The sequence below is a fragment of the Pleurodeles waltl genome, chromosome 9 (genome assembly GCF_031143425.1).
Source record: "Pleurodeles waltl isolate 20211129_DDA chromosome 9, aPleWal1.hap1.20221129, whole genome shotgun sequence".
In the NCBI taxonomy this organism is placed as follows: Eukaryota; Metazoa; Chordata; class Amphibia; order Caudata; family Salamandridae; genus Pleurodeles; species Pleurodeles waltl.
This window is the reverse complement of record NC_090448.1, coordinates 753792773-753809779: the sequence shown is the minus strand read 5'-3', so window position 1 is coordinate 753809779 and position 17007 is coordinate 753792773. Positions and strand designations below refer to the sequence as shown.

Below are 17007 nucleotides of genomic sequence, written 5' to 3'. Positions count from 1 at the left end.
ACCTTCCATCACTGCCAACTCCTTTCAGGATTTTGAAGTGAACTCACGGTGGCATTAATCCCTGTACAAATAAGTAACATCATCGAGCCAAGCAAATGCTCGATCAAGAATTCAACTCCTACATAAGCCTGGTTCTTAGGCTCAGTGCACTAACGAGTATTCCGCAGTGGCATATTTACAATCCCCCGGCAGGATGTGCCTCCTGGAAGCAACAATTAGTTTTCACACTCTGACATCCTTTGCTAACTAAAACTACAGCAAGAATAACATTGGAGTGGTTCCCCTGGTGAGTGACAGTATACAAAATCTCCATGAACAGCTTCTGTGGTCACCTCATCAGCCATGTCTAGCCCCGCAGGTGCCTTTACCTCTCTGTTCTGCTGCGATCACGTGGCAGCATTCTCCTCTCAGTACTAGTATACCTGCTATCCTTAGACCCAAGCATCAACGTTTACCCTTGCAGCCTACATAAGGTTAAGATTCATTATTTACCCCTGTATCCCGCCTACATGACAAGCTTTGGTGATTACCCCGATATTCCGCCTGCATCCAGACTCCAGCCTTCACCTCTGCACTCTGCTCACTGCTTAATTTCCCTCTGTATATTCTGCCTATGGCCAAGAATGAACACGCCCCTACATGTTCACCAACAAAAGTTTCATTGTACACCCTTATACATTGAAGCATTGCTGTGTTGACCTCTATATCATGCTTACAGCCAAACGTTCTTGTTCCCTTTAATATCTCAAATCTATGCATTATGTATGCCTATTTATACTTTAACCTCCTTTATAGCCAAGCTTGTGTTAACCTTTATTGAGACGATAGTTAAGTTTCAATTTACTTCTATCCCAGCACTCAGTTCTCACTCTGTGCTTCTAAAGCTTGACTGCCAAGATGCAGTGTTCACCTACATACCATTCAACAACCAAGCTTCAGTGCTTACGTTTCAGCAGTACATTGTGCAAAGCTTCGGTGTGTCACCTCCATATTCCTCCACTCAATGCATATAGTCGAGCTTCGATGTTCACCTATTTACCCTACCCGAAGCTGAGCTTCAGGATTTGCCACTAGACCCTACTGATTATCAAGCTTTGATGTTTGACGCCACACCCTACCTGAGGGCAACCTTTGGAGTACCCTCTATCCCCCGTCAAGGGCCAAGCTTTAGTAGTAAACTGTAAGCCAGGCCTCCAAGTCAGTTTCAGTGTGGACCACCAAACCGTACTGTACCATACAGAGAAGAAATACAAGACATTTCTTCAGCTTATGCAATAACATACATGTTGCAATAACCTTTACATCCTAAAAAAAGGTGTCAACATCCATCTCTATATCCTACAGCCAAGCTTCATTGCTCACCCACGAGCCATCCCTAAAGACGCGAATCAAAGGTGAACACTATACTCTGCAGCCCATCTTCAGAGTTCACCTTCGTACCCTTGTTAGAGCCAATCTTCACTGTGAATCTCGGTACCCATATTACTACCATGGTCTAATGGTGATCCCTGTACTCTACAGCCAGTGGCTATCTCTGTTTCCATATCATAGCCATGCTCCAGTTGTGACCTCTGTACCCTACAGACATAAGTCCGCGTTTATCCCTGCGTCTATTTTATTACCACGCTCGAAAGATCACTGCTGCACCCAGGCTTCCGCGTTTATCTCTGTGCCCCGATAACAGCCATGCTGCAATGATCACCTTTATACCTTCCAGACAACGTTCAAGGCACACCTCTATCGCACCCACATTACCGCCAGGCTCCCGCGGTGATCTCTGTGCCATGCAACCAATCTTTACTTATGTGGCCATTTCACAGCCACGCTCCAGTAGTTCCCTCTGTACTCTGCAGCCAACCCCCATTGTATACTTGTGTCCACTTGACAACCATGCTCCATGGGTCACCTCAATGCCTTGCAGGCAGTTTTCAAAGTGTGCCTCTACCCCAGCGAAGCTTCGATGTTCGCCTCTACACTCTCGTTACATACAATCGATTGTCCATATAGCGACCCCGTTCCCTTAGAAGGCTCCCCGTCGGTCGGTCCCGCCCGTGCTTTACGCGCAGCCCTGCCAGGAGCCCCCAGAGGGAGTGAAACCCTCGGTGTAAAGGTGCACTCAATCTCACCTCGCTAACTAGATTCCCATTCACTTGCAAAGGAATTCCTCCTCAATATATCGATGTAACTTTTCCAACTCGAAAGGCATTCCCTCACCCCGTTGTCACACCCAGCTCTTCCCAGCTTCCTGTCAATTTAACCCTAGGTTTCTTCAGGTAGCGTTCCTTGTTACCCAGTCGCCCCTTCGCTGAACCCCTTATATTCCTAGGTGCCTCTTGTAACCCACATCTATCCCTGTCACCCACTTGTCTGTCACTGCTTAGCTGCTCCTGTCGCCGTCCTGTCCACCCTGCCTTACTCCAACCTGCCCGATACTTTGCCACCCTCCGTCACATTTTTAACTGCTCGCTGCCTTTCTGCCCTCTTACCCTGCCTTTCCCACCCACCTATCAACCCCTTTGGATTTCTAACTGCTCTCGAACCCTTCTTTCGCAAGTGGCCCTGTCACTGCAGTCGTTGCCCTGGTCACTTCCCGGAAGCCCCCGCCCCCCAAGAATGCCCACTCTCACTCACCTCGTCCCATTTGATGAACTTGCTGCCCTTCTTGAGGGTCTCGTGCACAGAAATGGGCTTCAGCTGAAGAGCGTGCACCCCCGGACGGGCCCCGGCCATGGCCCTGGGAGGGTGGGCTCCCTCGGGGCCCCTTGGCGTAGAGGGATAGACGGCCCCTGCGGGAGCCAGACAAACAAACTATGAAGCTTCTGCCTGGATGAGGAGCACAGAGGAGGGGCGGGATGGACCCGGGCCCGAGGGAGGACAGAGGAGGCGTGGCGGAGGGGAGGAATTGGGGCGGGACAAAGGGAAAGAGTGGGGGCGGTACAGGGCGGAGGGAGGCGGATAGAGAGGGCTGAACCTGACGGGAGAGAGAGGGTGATAGGAGGCGGCGTTGGGTAAAGGTTTCGAGTAGCTCCTCTGAGAACCAGCAGAAAAAAAGCGAAGAAACCGGCTAAGGTATCACGAGAGTGGATAGAAGTTGTTGACAGATATGCTAATTGCTGTCATGAGCTTAGGCAAAGAGTGGAATCCTAAACATGAACTACATTATGTGGGTGTGTCAAAAATAATCACGCCCCCATTTCATTCACTTTCATAAATTTCATGCGGGAGAAGTTTTCATACTTTGAATTCTGTTTATCCCATTAGAAACACAAGACCAGAAGTAGCGGAAACTAAAGCACAAATCTGTGTTTGGCTCGCTAGTCATGCATGGAATTGAGAAACCTGGCAACTTGTTTGTTTACTGGTTGAGAGGCATTGTATTAGCTTTGGAGACCTGGTATAAGTTATCATGCCAACAAACCTGAAGTGGGCGCAAGGGAAGAAATTAACGAAAGGGAGTGGCATAGAGAAGAGGCAATGGGAACAAAGGTGGAGTGAGATTGCCGAGGGGGAGTTGAATCAAGGTGGTGGAGGGCTGAGGAGATGTGAGGGCTAGAAAGCAACTGTGTCAAAGCTAAGCATGTATATGTACTCCCGTAGCAGGCGTCGCCACTGGCCTAGCATGTCTTTAAAGCTCATTTTCGTTTGTCTTTTTGGGAAGCGGGTAGGGGGGCAGTTGGAATGTAAAAACGCTGAAGGGAGGATAGGACAGGGCGTGGGAAAGAGGAGGAGAGAGACGTTAGGGCGTTGTGGGTTAAAAAGGGGGGTGGACTGAAAAAGGGGAGGAGAGGATCGCAGAGGGCAGGAACAAATGTAGGCGGAGAAGTTGAAATGATACAGAAATCGCATTTTTCTTGTACATTGCCCTTCCGGGCTGTGTCGTAGGAGTTGATTTTTATAGAAGTGTCTGCGCACAGACCAAGAGACACCCAGGAAGGGCAACCTGCGAAATCATGTCAGTAGGAAAAGGAAACACGTAAAACGGCTCTGACAGATCCGCGAGTCTGTAAATCAGGTTATAAAGCACGAATGAACTGAATGGATGGGGTAGAGACATGAAGCGCAATCTCAGGCATGGGCACCCACTGGATTAACGACTGAACCACTGCATGGTAACAGAAACGTCACGAGTATGTCGCTCTGTCTGTTGGTTGTATGGCTGTATGAACAGTGGCAGTACTCCTGTAACTTGCTTTCCCAACAAAGTTCAGTTGACAAAACAGGGTCAGAGGGCGACGAGGACATTTGGTGATAAACGAGTGAGATAAGACGAAGAGGGCGTAAGGATAGAGAAGGATAATAAGAAACATGGCCTGAACAGGGACCGGGGATAGAAGTGAGTGGGGGGAGGGGGGGGGGTACATTCTGAAGAGAGGGAAAGGAGCAGAGGTGAGGTCCAAGGGGTGCAGGTCACATAATGAATCAGGAAGTGTGATGTGTGAAATTCATGCGCTTGCCAGTTATTGATTGGTGGCGATTGTGATGTTAGTAGTAGTAGTAGTCAAATAAATTGCTAGATTAATCAAAATCGTTACAAAATACCAACAAAACTGGTCTCAATCGTTCAAGAAGTAATGTGCAAACTAGGGCACAAAGTGCAAGGCATTAAAAAACAACTTTTAGGGGGTTAGCTGAAAACAGTTAAAATTAGCAGTCATTCAAAGGAGCGTGGTAGTGAAACTGAAAGGTTCAAAGACTGTATTTACGTCACGTGGGGGAGGTAAGTAATTTTGCAAACAAATTAGGATGAAGTGGATGGTGCTTGCTTTAGTGCGCTCGCTACTCCTCGGAGATATTTACCAGTCAGTGACATTGCTCTCTGGTCTGCTGAACCCAGGCATGCCGGAATGGCTTGTCTACATGAAGGGACCCGTAACTGATTCTGGACAGGGCGCAGCCATTCCCAGCGGATATTAGTGCTGGAGCTGCAGAGACAAATAGTGTGCCCCAGATCTTCGGACGCAGAGCTGCGTGGTCAGCATTTCTTTGCCCCTTCCGTCCTCAGCCAGGGGCTGTTGTAGATGGAAGAGGGAGAGATCCCAAGGCAGCAGTTCAGGTATCTGCTCTTGGTCCTGCAGTTTAGGACTTCCCCAATCTATTGCAGTGGACTTAAGGCCTTGTAACTGTTAGGTGTAGTCCAGGCATGAGAGCGTTTTTCTAAAGTAGCCTTGTCATCTAATGAGGAAATTATTTTCGTGATTTTGTTGACAGCTTTTTTGAAATTGCCATGGATCACTGCAGCCGACCATGGATCATTGAACCCAAACTGAGTAATCGTTTCACTGAGATAGTCGCTTGCTGATGAATTGGACCTTATTGAGATATTCTCCTGTATATAGTAATTGATTGTATTTACCAGTCTGGGCTGGTGGTCTATTATGGGGGAGCTGAAAAATGTGCCTGTAAATACGTAGTACTGTGGTGTCCAGGATTGTTGTTTCTCTCCCTCAGAGAGCCTCACGGCCATAGGCCAAGGTCAGAACCATGTGTGCCCTTGCAAGTTCCAGTATAGGGTTGAATGAGTACCCATTCAAATTCTTAAACATATTATTTCCAGCCCATTTGCAGGGAGTATTCTTGTGCCGCACCCAATCGACTTTACATCCCAACTTTGGTCTCAGTATCACCAGCTCATCAGCATAAAGAAGGTACGACAATTATATTGACACCAATTTTGGAGAATGTGAGTTTGTCGAAGACAAAACTGGAGGGAGGTCGGCCAGGAATAAATTAGGTAGGATGGATGACAAGACGCAGCCCTGTTTGAGGCCACTAACTGTTGGTATAGCCCTTGATACATTTTCGTTGCCCCGCTTAATTCTGACCCAGGTGTCAGAATACACATTTTCTATTGCTCTCAAGAGAAGTGGGGAGAAGAAACAACCCTTTAGCTTTTCTCAGAGCAATTTGCAGTTGTCACAGTTGATGGCCGATTTATAATCAATGTATCACAAGTATAAAGGAAGGTTGTTGGTTTTAGAGGAGTCAAAGATTAGTGACAGAGCCAACATATTTGTTGTGGTTCTGGTTTTCCTAGTAAAGCCTGTTTGACTAAGATGAATGATGAAGTTTGAGCTTGCCCAGTTACAGAGATGTAAAATACCTGCCTTTTATTTCACCTTATTGTCAATGACGGCTATTAACCTATAATTCCCAGGATTGAGTTTATGGCCACCTTTAAAGGTTGGGGAAATTAGGGAGCCTCTCCAAGAGGCTGGGACCGTGGCCCCTGTTAGAGCATGATTGAAAAGTGGCACCATCGCTTCAGCCCATGTTGATGGATCTGATTTGTAAATGGCTTGAGGGATACTGTTTGGGCCTGGTGCAAATCCGCTTGAGGACCTCCTTAGCAATCTGCTTGAGGATCTCATTAGCAATGATTTGAGGCAAGCTGCCTTGACCCGACAGTTGGTCCACATTCGAGTCAGTTCCCTCCAGATGTAGAGCCCCTGAGTTATTTGTGTCCATTTGAGGGTTAAAATGTGCGTATAGGTAGGCAACCCAGACTTTGTCTCGAATGCTACATTCCGGTTTGAGGTTGGCAGTATTTTTTTGGCATTTACCATTTTCCAACACCTGTTGGGGTTGTGGTGCTTGTTAGACCTGGTATTTTTTGGCATGTTTCTCCTTCCTTTTTGCTTTCTGACCTCCTGCTTTTATGATGTGCTGGACTTAGTTTTTGTTGGTTTCCAGTCGCTGCACACTTTATCACTGCTGATCAGTGCTAAAGTGCAAGTGCTCCCTGTGTAAGTTATGATTAGTTATCCATGGCTGGCATATTTTATTTACTAGTAAGTTCCTAGTATAGTGCAACATGTGATGCCCAGACTAGTGGGCATGCAGCAATGGTGGTGCCACCCACACAAGTAGCCTTCTAAATGTGTCTCAGACCTTCCACTGCAGTGTCTGTGCATGCAGTTTTAAACTGCCATGTAGACCTGGCAAGTGCACCTACTTGCCAGGCCTAACCCATCCCCTTTATTGCATGTAAGTCACCCCTAAGGTAGGCTCAGGCAGCCACATGGGCTGGATGCATGGTATTTAAAAGGTAGGGCATGTATCGGTGTGTTTTCACATAGCCTTTCAATAGTGAAAAATGAAATGCACAGTATTTCACTATCAGGACATCTCTTCCATAGGCAAACATGTGGTCTTCCTTGAAACACCTTTCAAGTGTAAATTCTCATTGGAAGATGATAGGAAGTTGGATTTTGGTATCTCTGAACTCACAATCTAAAAATACATATTTTACCAAAGATGGTTTTTAGATTGCAGGTTTGAAAATGGCACTTTTAGAAAGTGGGCATTTTCTTGCTTAACTATTCTGTGCCTGCCTGTGGAATTAACATCTATAGAGCTGACAGCTGGGGCCTCCTGCATACACTCTAGACAGTCACACAAAATAAGCTTAGGTGTGCCTTGCGTACCCTGATTGGTCTTCCTGGGCTAGAATGGTGAGAGGAGCTGACACTTGCACCTGAACAGGGCTGGACCTGTCCTGCACGGAGAAGTCTCCCCCTCCTGGAGAGCATCTGGGACACAGCAAAAAAGAACTGGATATTGTGAGGAGGAAGGACAGCTTTTGAAATGTGTTGCCTACTTCAAAATTCAGGACTAGTATAAGTAAGGGGCCCTGACCCCAGATCTTTCGAAATGTTTTGGACTAAGGAACCCCCAAGAAAAAGAGCTGGAGAAGCTGTCAGAAGGGAATTACACTTTTCTGCATGCTGCTTCTGTCTTGGGCAGTGAAAATACTGGACTGAATTTTCTGCAACTTATTTCTTGAGTTTCTCCAAGGGCTTTAAGTAGAGCTTGCATCCTGTTGGAAGTCTCAGCAACATCAAAGGCTTCAAGTTAAATTGCCAACAGCACTAGGAACTGTGTGTTTTGTGCTGCAACAGAAGAAAAACAACTACGGCACCACCAACAATGCCACCGCCTGCACCATGACCTGATGGCCCGGAGCATCACTCTGCTACACAACACAACACAACCCTGGTCTCACTGATGCTGCCTGACGCCGTCACCAAGCCACAGCCTGCACCGTGGCCTGTGGATACCGCTTGTGAGATACACAAAGCATCACCTCATCCCACACTGCAGCCCTGGTCCACCGTCGTCAGCGACATCGTCTCCAGCCTCGTCAACCAACACCGCTACTTGCACTGCAACCTGTGGGCACGGCACAAAGCATCACCCCACTTTGCACTGCAACTTTAGGTTAACTGACAACAGCGTTTCTGCAACGACAGTGCCGCTGATTGCACCTGACCTGTAGATACCACATGTTGCATCGCCCCGCTTCACACTGCAACCCTGGTTTCACAGACGCCGCCACCGAGCCGCTGCCTGCACCGTGACCTGTCGGCACTGCACATCACATCTTCCCACTTCACATCGCAGCACCGAAGCCTCCGACACCAGCGCTCCTGACTTCATCATAACGGAGTTCGATCTGCAACGCGTGTGACTTCAAGGGTCTGATGACTTCTCCACCGACCACTGGAACCGATGCCTGCCGACACCCGTGACGCCGCAACTTCGGATCTCATCGCTAGGTCCACGATGCCCTGCATTTCCAAGGTACCGTTTATGGATCTTCCCGACACCATAGCAGGCCTGCAACCTGGTGGTCAGTCTGAACTGTTGGATTTGTCGTTCACAACGCTGTGGTAGCCCCAGGCAGAGCTATCAACTTCAAGGAACAGTAGTTTAATCTGATTCTTACAAAATTTGTATCTTTAGTACTGTATGTTGGATTTTGATTGTTTTGGTCTTGTTTCACAGAGATGAATAGTGGCTATTTGTCTAACTCTGGTGTGGTATCAGTTTGTAGTGTTTTCATTGTATAACTGTGTGTTATGTGCAAACTCTTTACACATTGTCTCTGAGATAAGCCTGTCTGCTTGTGCCAAGCTACCAAGAGGTGTGCAGGGGTTATTTTAGGTGTGTAACTTCCTTATCCTGACTAGAAGGAAGGGTCCCTACTTGGACAGGGTGCAAGCCACTGCCAACTTGAGACTCCCATTTTTAACAGTACTTCAGTTCCCAAATAAAACTAGCCTAAAATGTCTCAATATTTATATTTCGCCTCTTTATGGCTCATATAGCTCGTTTGTATTCCTGTTTAGAGGTCTTCAAAATACAGATATATTCTTCATTGAGTGGGGACTGTCGGGCTGTTCAGAAGGCCTTATTGACTTTCTGCTTTAATTTTTTCAACGCTCCTACCTTATGAACTTTTTGGGTGTTCAAAGGAATTGGTTGGGATTGGGCCCTGGGTGGATTAACATTTGAGGCAAATTGCTCTGTGAAGATTTCTATGAAAACCTCCCATTGTTTTAGTACAGAACAACTAAGTTGTTGAATTTTCAACAGATGATGTTTGGCTCACAGGCCAAGGTCTCTAATGTTGCAGAGGACCATTTGACGTTTTAGATCAATCTTGTAGGTGTACCCCAATGGTTCTATTGTAGGATTGTGCACAGACAGTTCGAAGGAGAGTTCCAACTCCTGAGGGAGATGATCACTATTTGGTCTTGCACCCATTTTGAAGGAAGCAACCAAATGTAGCAGGGGTAGAGATACCAGTGTGTAATCTATCAGCATATTTCCTTGTTTTGAATGAAATTAATAAGATGGAGGAATGTCCCCACTAAAGCAATCTTTAATACCGCAAACCTAGATGCTCTGGTTTGCCAAGCAGGGTTTGGCTCATTATGTCCTACCTGCCAAAGTTTACTTGTACTTGTTTGGGGATGTCCCAGTTCTGGGCTGGGCCTCTATAACTCCATTTTGTGCTGTCTGGCCAAGCATTTTCATGTTAAAATCTCCAGTCTCTACTAGTGATGTGCTTGTGTAGAGTCCCTCTACTCTGAAGATGTATTCAGTTAGTTTTCTTGATAACTCTCCTTGGTCCTTGTGGGTGGGAGGTGCATAAATGCTTATTAGAGTCATTACCTGTTTCAGCCCACTGTCTTCAAATGTTATATGCAGTATTTGAATGTTTTACAAGTTAGTTGTTAATACCTTACTCTTGGCTTTGATGGCTGTCGATATGTATGTTCCTAGGCCATCTTTGCAGGGGCCAAATTTTGCATCTTTAATGGCCAGAGTCAACGTGTGAGGAAAACCAGGGATGGGCATTGGCTGAAGTGCCCAGGTTTTGTGCGGGGCTACGGCTGCAAAAGTTAGGAGATATCTAACATGTCCAGATCATCTATTTTGTCCCTTTGTCCATGAATGTTACAGGAATAAAGTCTCAGTTTAGACCCCTTTGTCCCGATGCAGCCTCTATGGAGTCAGTTCGCTTCCAAGATTGCTGGTGATTTATGAAGCCTGGGATCCACCCCCAGTCATTCCTAGGGGACTCCCTTGTGAGGTGTGTCACTGGATAAAGGTTTAGGTCTGGACTATTGGCTTTACCCCCTTTTGGTGGTGACCCTCCTCTACAGTTTCTGAGGACCGAGTAGGGCTTGTATGAGAGTTTTGTGTTCTCTGATTGAGGGTGTTTAATCTTTCTTATAGGGTGTGGATAACCAAGTTTGGGAAAGCTTTCCTCCACGATCTCCCAGCCATTAGACTATTTGATTTTGTTTAGGACTCTCTGGGCTGTGACAGTGGATCTCCAGGTAACCTGGGTTGAGTCACAAAGATACCCTGGTGCTGGACTGATGAGTTGAGCTGCATCTATTTTGGTTGAGGAAATCCCAGCTAGCATAGGTATCTGCTTTAACAGTCTGATTATATTCCCTCAGTTTAGAATATCTTCGTTGCCCACCAAATGATATTCAGGGTGGAACAGAGTTACACTTGATTGCCCTCCTGGAGGGTTCACTGGGTTGCTCATTGCTCCCAAGGTAAGGTTGATTGTGACTCCGTTGGCTTGATCGCTGTTAGGCCCCTTTGTGCCTTGTGTAGGTGTTAGAAAACTGGGGTGGTTGAGGGTAGCTGCCTGTAAATAATGTGGGCTATCTGGGGAAACGTTATCACTTTTATTTCCTTGTTCAATGATGTGTGAAGCCCACGGGATGGAGGGTATTTGATGGAGCTCATCCCCAAAGCTGGAATTTAAGACTGTCCTTTTTTGGAGGACTGTGTGGTTGGGGTTTGATACTTCCAATGTTGGCTGGGGAGAGTGTACTGTGTCCGAGTTTCCATTTCCTGTGGGCATAACAGAATGAGCTGTTATCCTACCTGGTTGCCAATGGGGTCTGGAGGGCAATTAAGAGTTTCTAAATGGCCAGCTGCAGGGTTGCCTTGTGTGTGTCTCATAAAAATTATTCTCGGGCAGTGAGGGTAACCTGGCATGGGCCCTTCGAGTCTCAGCGCATGTGGCTGAACGTGTGGGCTGTTGGTTTGCTTTACTTTCTTGTTTGGGGACAGTTCAGTTGGCAGCAAAGGCAGTCTAGTATGTCTTTCCGTTTTAGGGCCAGGCGTATCAAAGATGGCATAATTCTGTAGTAAAAAGTTGTTTTAGGGAAGTTTTTATTGTGTGGTTTCCTTTTTTTTATACCTCTTTTAGTCTTCCTTTTTGTGTTATTTCCACCCTCAGCAGGAGAGTAGGTTTCCTTTTGAATGGATGTATAAGTTTGTGGTCCGTCATCCCTTCTGCTGGCTATTCCTGAGGCAGGACAGGCTCCTCCTTTGGTGGGTGATTTAGAATTCGTAGGATTGCCCCTTTTACTAGCCACTCCTAAAGTGGTTCCAGTCCTTGTTTTGGCCTTTAACCTCGTGACCTCACCTTCTGTTACTGTACTACCCGTTGCTGTTGGGGATGTGATTGGACTGCCCAGATGTTCTGATGGGTGTTAAACAGGTCTGTCCACTGTTTATGTTCTGTATTCAAGTGCTAGGGTGTCTCGGTTTGGATCCTCATACCCCACCCTTGAGGGTGGCTCTGCCTTTGCTTAATGCTTCTTAGAAGCTTTGAGACCCTCTATTACCTGACTCAAAAACTCAGGCAGTGTGCTCAATTTCTCTAGTACTGAGGAGCAGGTGCACCTCGGGGTGAGTTCTGATGTGCCATCTTGAGCTCTTTTGATTAGATTATTCAGCTTGGCGACTTTGCCATCAATTCCAGCCACATGGGCTGCTACGGTGTTGAGTACCTCAATTTGTATGTCCATTTTGACAGAGTGGTAGACCAGGATGTTGGCCATTGATTGGATAGTCTTCAACAAAGAAGGCCTTTCCCCCTTGTTGGACTGGTCCATTTGCTCTGCCTTGTTTCCATGGAGTGAAGCCCCTAATGACGGTGGGATACCCTCTGAGCTTTCTATGCAGTCTTTGCCTTCTGTGCCCTCAATTGAGCTCTCATGATCTTTATCAGAAACAAATGAGGCCAATAGCTCATTGCACTCTTCTTGTATAAAGTCTGAGAATTCTAATCTTTCTTCGGTGCCGCCTACCTTCCTTACTGGAGGTGTGCGGCTGTGGTCCATATCGATGGTAGTGTTACTGTATGGCTCCCTTTGGCCTTCATCTGCTGTCTGCATGGTTTGCTCTTCAGGCAGGTTTAGAGGGCTTCTTCCAGGGGTAGTCCCTGCAATTTTGTTTGTTTGCTGACTCACTGATTTTTTAGGACTCTTAATGTTATCCTCGCGATTGCTGAGAGTCAGTATGGTAACTTGATTTGAAACTTCGTGCCCAGTTTGACCTGCCGGGCTGTTTGGGTTATTTGGAAAGGGTTTCTATGGTCTGTCATCTAGATTAATGTCCTCTTTCTCATTCTTGTTGTCACTTCCTTTTATGGAGTGCCAATGCTGAGGGCTTCCCCTTGATACTTTATTAGTGGAGTCTACTTTTGAGGTACCATTTTGATTACTTATGATCTCAATAAGATCGTTGACTATAGTGTTGGACGGAAAGGCTGATGTTGTTTTAGAAATTTTAACCAGGGTCAGGTTTGAGGGCTAACCCTTCATTTGGATGATGATGGTCAGAGTGAGGGAGACTGGCAGCCCCATAATTGGTGTAATTGGTGAGTAGATGGCAGCCACCACATCTTTTAAAAGTTGGACTTTGATAGTAATTTTTGTCTGACCATCAGAATCCCCGGTTCCACATATATTTACTAGACGTGTTACACTTGCAGTCGATTTCTTTTGTTTTCTTTTGCGCTGTGGCAGGTTTCTCGATCTCCCCAACCTCATGATGCACTGCGGCTGCTGCAGTTATGGTTATGATGGCCACTTTTCCCTTGCAAGTCTTAGCGCCATGAAACATTGTCGGGGTTGGGTCCTGCTTGAGCCTATTCCCTGTGCACTGTGTCCCGCATCCTGTATCCCAGTACCCTTGTGACCCTATATTGGTATCCTGTAGTCTCCTGTGGTCTCTAGTTGTGGCTTCTCACTGGCTCTTGGCAGCAGCAACCATTTGCAGATGTTTGCTCTTTGCTCAACAGACTGTTTAGAGCACTGTGCACTTGGGGTGTAGTGTGGTGTGGTGGGCACTTACTTTATTCTCAGGTACTCTCATATACCTCTTGAATCTACTCAGTAATTTTCAGACCAAGTCCTAGTCCTTTTCGGTCTGAATGTCTGATCTTAGGTCCGATCACTGGTTCACACATTGGGCCCGACTGATACTCTAGGCTCCCTTTGAATAACCAGCATCCTTCATGCAGTGGTAGGCTTCCGTTTTTGAAGCAAACAAACAACTGCTTGATTAGTTCACTTGGAGCAGCGTTGGCATCAGATCTCCCATGGGCACCGTCACAACCCCCCTGTGTCAGTCTTTAAACTTATTACGTCGCTGTAACTTTGATATTAACCGGGGGGGGTCACAAGCATGCTATTATGGTCCAGTCATGATGAGTGAAGGGTAAAAAGGTGAAAAGGTGGAAGAGGAGATGGAGAAAGGGAGGAGCCCCCCCTCAGCCTCACTGTCTGTCAGATACCGCTGCCGCTAGCTCAGTGCAATCACTGCCTCGCTGCTGCAGATGACATCCACGTCTTCACCTCACCTAGACTGTGTCTGGGGAGTGTCTGTGATCACTAATTTCAGCAGAGAGTGCCCGCTTCGTCACTGCCAGCGGGCGTTTCAGGTGTTGGGGACCCGGCGTTCAGTTTAGCTGCTTAGCTGTGGTCGGTTTCAGTCTGGTCAGCGGCCACAACCCTACCTCCGGGCTCTGTGGTTCTTAGCGAGCCTGCACCTTCATCTGCATCTGGACAAAGACAGAAGTTTTTGATTGTGATGTAAGTAAACAACCCGTCCTTCAAAACTGTCCCATGACACGTCTTAATCCTTCAGCCAATCCTGGCCTTTAAGACAATAACACATTACATGCTTTTTTGAGCCAGTATTATACTTTGAAAAGCAGAACTACGAGTTCCGGAGTACAACTAGCAGTAGGCAAATGGCAGTACAGGCAGAGGGTGCAATAGATGGCATGGGAACAACTGGCAGTTATGACTGGGATGAGTAGGATGAAGATTAATGAAGATTGAAGGTATGCAATCTGGTCATTTATGAGGTGAATCCTCATCTCTGGACAGAAGCAAACAGGAGTGCTGAATGGAAACCCTGTCCATCCTCAGTTGGAGACCTTATTAGGGCTGGCATTCCCAGCTTCCTCATGGAGTTCCAAACAATGTCAAAGGCCCAGAAGAAAGGAAGGGTTCATGGGTTGTAATCACTGGAATGAGCTGGAGTAGGTCTAAGTGTATGTAAGATTATCAATAAAGATCTCCTTTTCTTCCCCCATCCTCTTCCAAATCATTACTTGTGAGGTATACAAAAGTCTATTAGCCTTTGACAGAACAAGCATGAGAATCACCTGCATGCAAAGCTGTAGGAGTTAAGTACCATAAGGTGATAGTCAAAGAATTGTCTTGAAATGTAGAAAGAAGCTGAAAATCTTTATATGAGCATTTAGTGTCCTGCTATTGTGCATAGGTCATGAAGCTTGCTTCCACGCTGTTGCAGGGAAACTGAAATAAAGAAAAACAAGACTTCTCTCTGGCAAGGCAAAAGTAGGTTTATTTGTCCTGGCCGAGAGTCCAGTTACCTCCTCAGAGGTAAACAGCTGATCTCAATTTGCTGTTCACTGACAGCTGTTTATAAAGCTGAAAAACTGCTCACATTACAATTATCTCAAAAGCCAATAACAAGTCAAGACAGGTTCAAATGTTAATAAGAAACTTTTACAAAAACATCACATCACCTGTGTCCTTTAAACTAATTTCCTTTCCTCTGCATTCTCTTATTGTAAATCTTACAAAGCTTTGATGAAACATTAATATCCTGTTGAGCCTGTGTGAGTGTTTATTGCACTGCTCCCAAGACTTCTTATCTGAATCTGTGTACTCTTGACTGATGCTACCTTTAACCATATTCTCTAGGTCACGTTTCCATTAACTAAGAGAATGAGATATGTGCCTGTGTGCTGGGATCATAACCTCTTCAAGGTTTGTTTAAACACGGGTTTCCATTTAGCTGAAACTTACTGATTGTGCATCTAATTTCTAGTGAACTCTCACCTACTTTGTTTCAAAGTGAAGCTTAGGCCTGAACTGTTTTTTAACCATAGATATTTCTGCAATACTCGCTACTGATGTCTGCGTTAGCAAGATTTCTTCGTAATTCATTTTTCCTTAACATTCCGCCTTCTAGTTGATATTTCAACTATTTTGTCTAATCCCAGATCTGCACTTGGCATCAAATGATATGTATTGCCCTGAGCAACTACTACTTGTGTAGATGGCCTAACTATGAATTTCCCTCCCATCTTTGTACTCAGCTTGTTACAACAAGCTACAATTGATTGAATACCACAACATATCTAAAGCAATAACACAAGAAATGTCAATAAAGCCTTAAACAGCCCTGGCATCCAGGATGGTAGCCAATCAAACCACCTTCTAAGACATTCATAAGGTGCACCTCCTTCATCCACCACTTGCTTTTGTAGTTTGTGCAAAGTCTGTATGGCATCCAACAATGTTCCATTGCCCGCATGATTTGCTGGGCTGTCAGTACAACAGGTAGTCCCTATCTTGGCGCATACTCCTCCTTCCATGGCTGTCATAAAATCAGGTACATAATGGTGCTGCACGATCATCATTCTCATGGCACGCAGATCTTCCTTTATGTCATAGTATCCATCTTTTGTAGCCGTTCATTGCCTTCATTATTTCCTATTTAGTTATTTGAAACCATTGGGCAGTTGCTTTTGCTGAGCAAATGGTACAACACTTCCAAAAAACAACTGAGCATCATTGAACAACCTTTGTTCTTGGGGATCATCTTTCCAGGTCCTAGTGCCATAACAGTCTGCAGCTCTGTTCCTCCGGTGATGATGTAACAAAGTCGTTGGACGGCTCATGGGGTAATCATGTAGTTTAGAGATATTGATTCTCGGAATGACGAAAACTGGTGTGTGTGCACAGTAACCAAAGAGCAGAAACCATTCCAGTTAGATGGCAACTGGGTGTATTGCAGGTCTCCACACTGCCAATAATAGTCCATGAGGCTGGAGTTGCCTCCCCTGCATGTCATTGTTACCTGTCATGGTATTGCAGTTGATATTTCTCCCTACATTGACAGTGCCGTTTTCTGTGAAGCATAAAGAAACAGACATTAATCTCATGACTATCCGAGGACTCACTGTACCATCCATCTAAGAGTTTAATGCAAAATCTTTATCCCAGACACGTGCACACTTTCCTAACGTTTCCTGATTAATATCAATAACATTCCATATGGATATGGCCCTAAAGGAAAATTCTATATCAGAATACCATTGATCCTGAAATTCTGAGTCCTGGCCTATGAACACTATTCGGTAGTAAGGGGTTTATTAAGTAACCATCACACTCAACGGGTGGGCATGTCACTCTAAAAAGCCTAAACCTACGACCATTTCTATCCAGCTGGGTTAGGACAACCTGTTTTCTGCATTCGTGCTATCTCATTCTTTATGTCCTGCCTCTCTGAAAGGACATATTATACTTCTACTAAGGAGTCATATTTCTTGGCATTGACTAAAGAATGTGTTGATTGCATTTG

At 45.8% G+C, this 17007-nt stretch overlaps 1 protein-coding gene across 1 annotated transcript in view; it reads right to left on the bottom strand.

Annotated features, from left to right (window-relative positions):
* Nucleotides 1-2849, bottom strand: part of PLCB3 (phospholipase C beta 3) — a 550119-nt gene extending 547270 nt beyond the window's left edge. The window contains exon 1 of the mRNA XM_069207906.1: nucleotides 2632-2849. Coding sequence (XP_069064007.1) covers nucleotides 2632-2730 — 99 coding nt within the window. The 5' untranslated portion in view covers nucleotides 2731-2849. The remainder of the gene's footprint in view (nucleotides 1-2631) is intronic.
* Between the last annotated feature and the right edge of the window lie 14158 nt (nucleotides 2850-17007).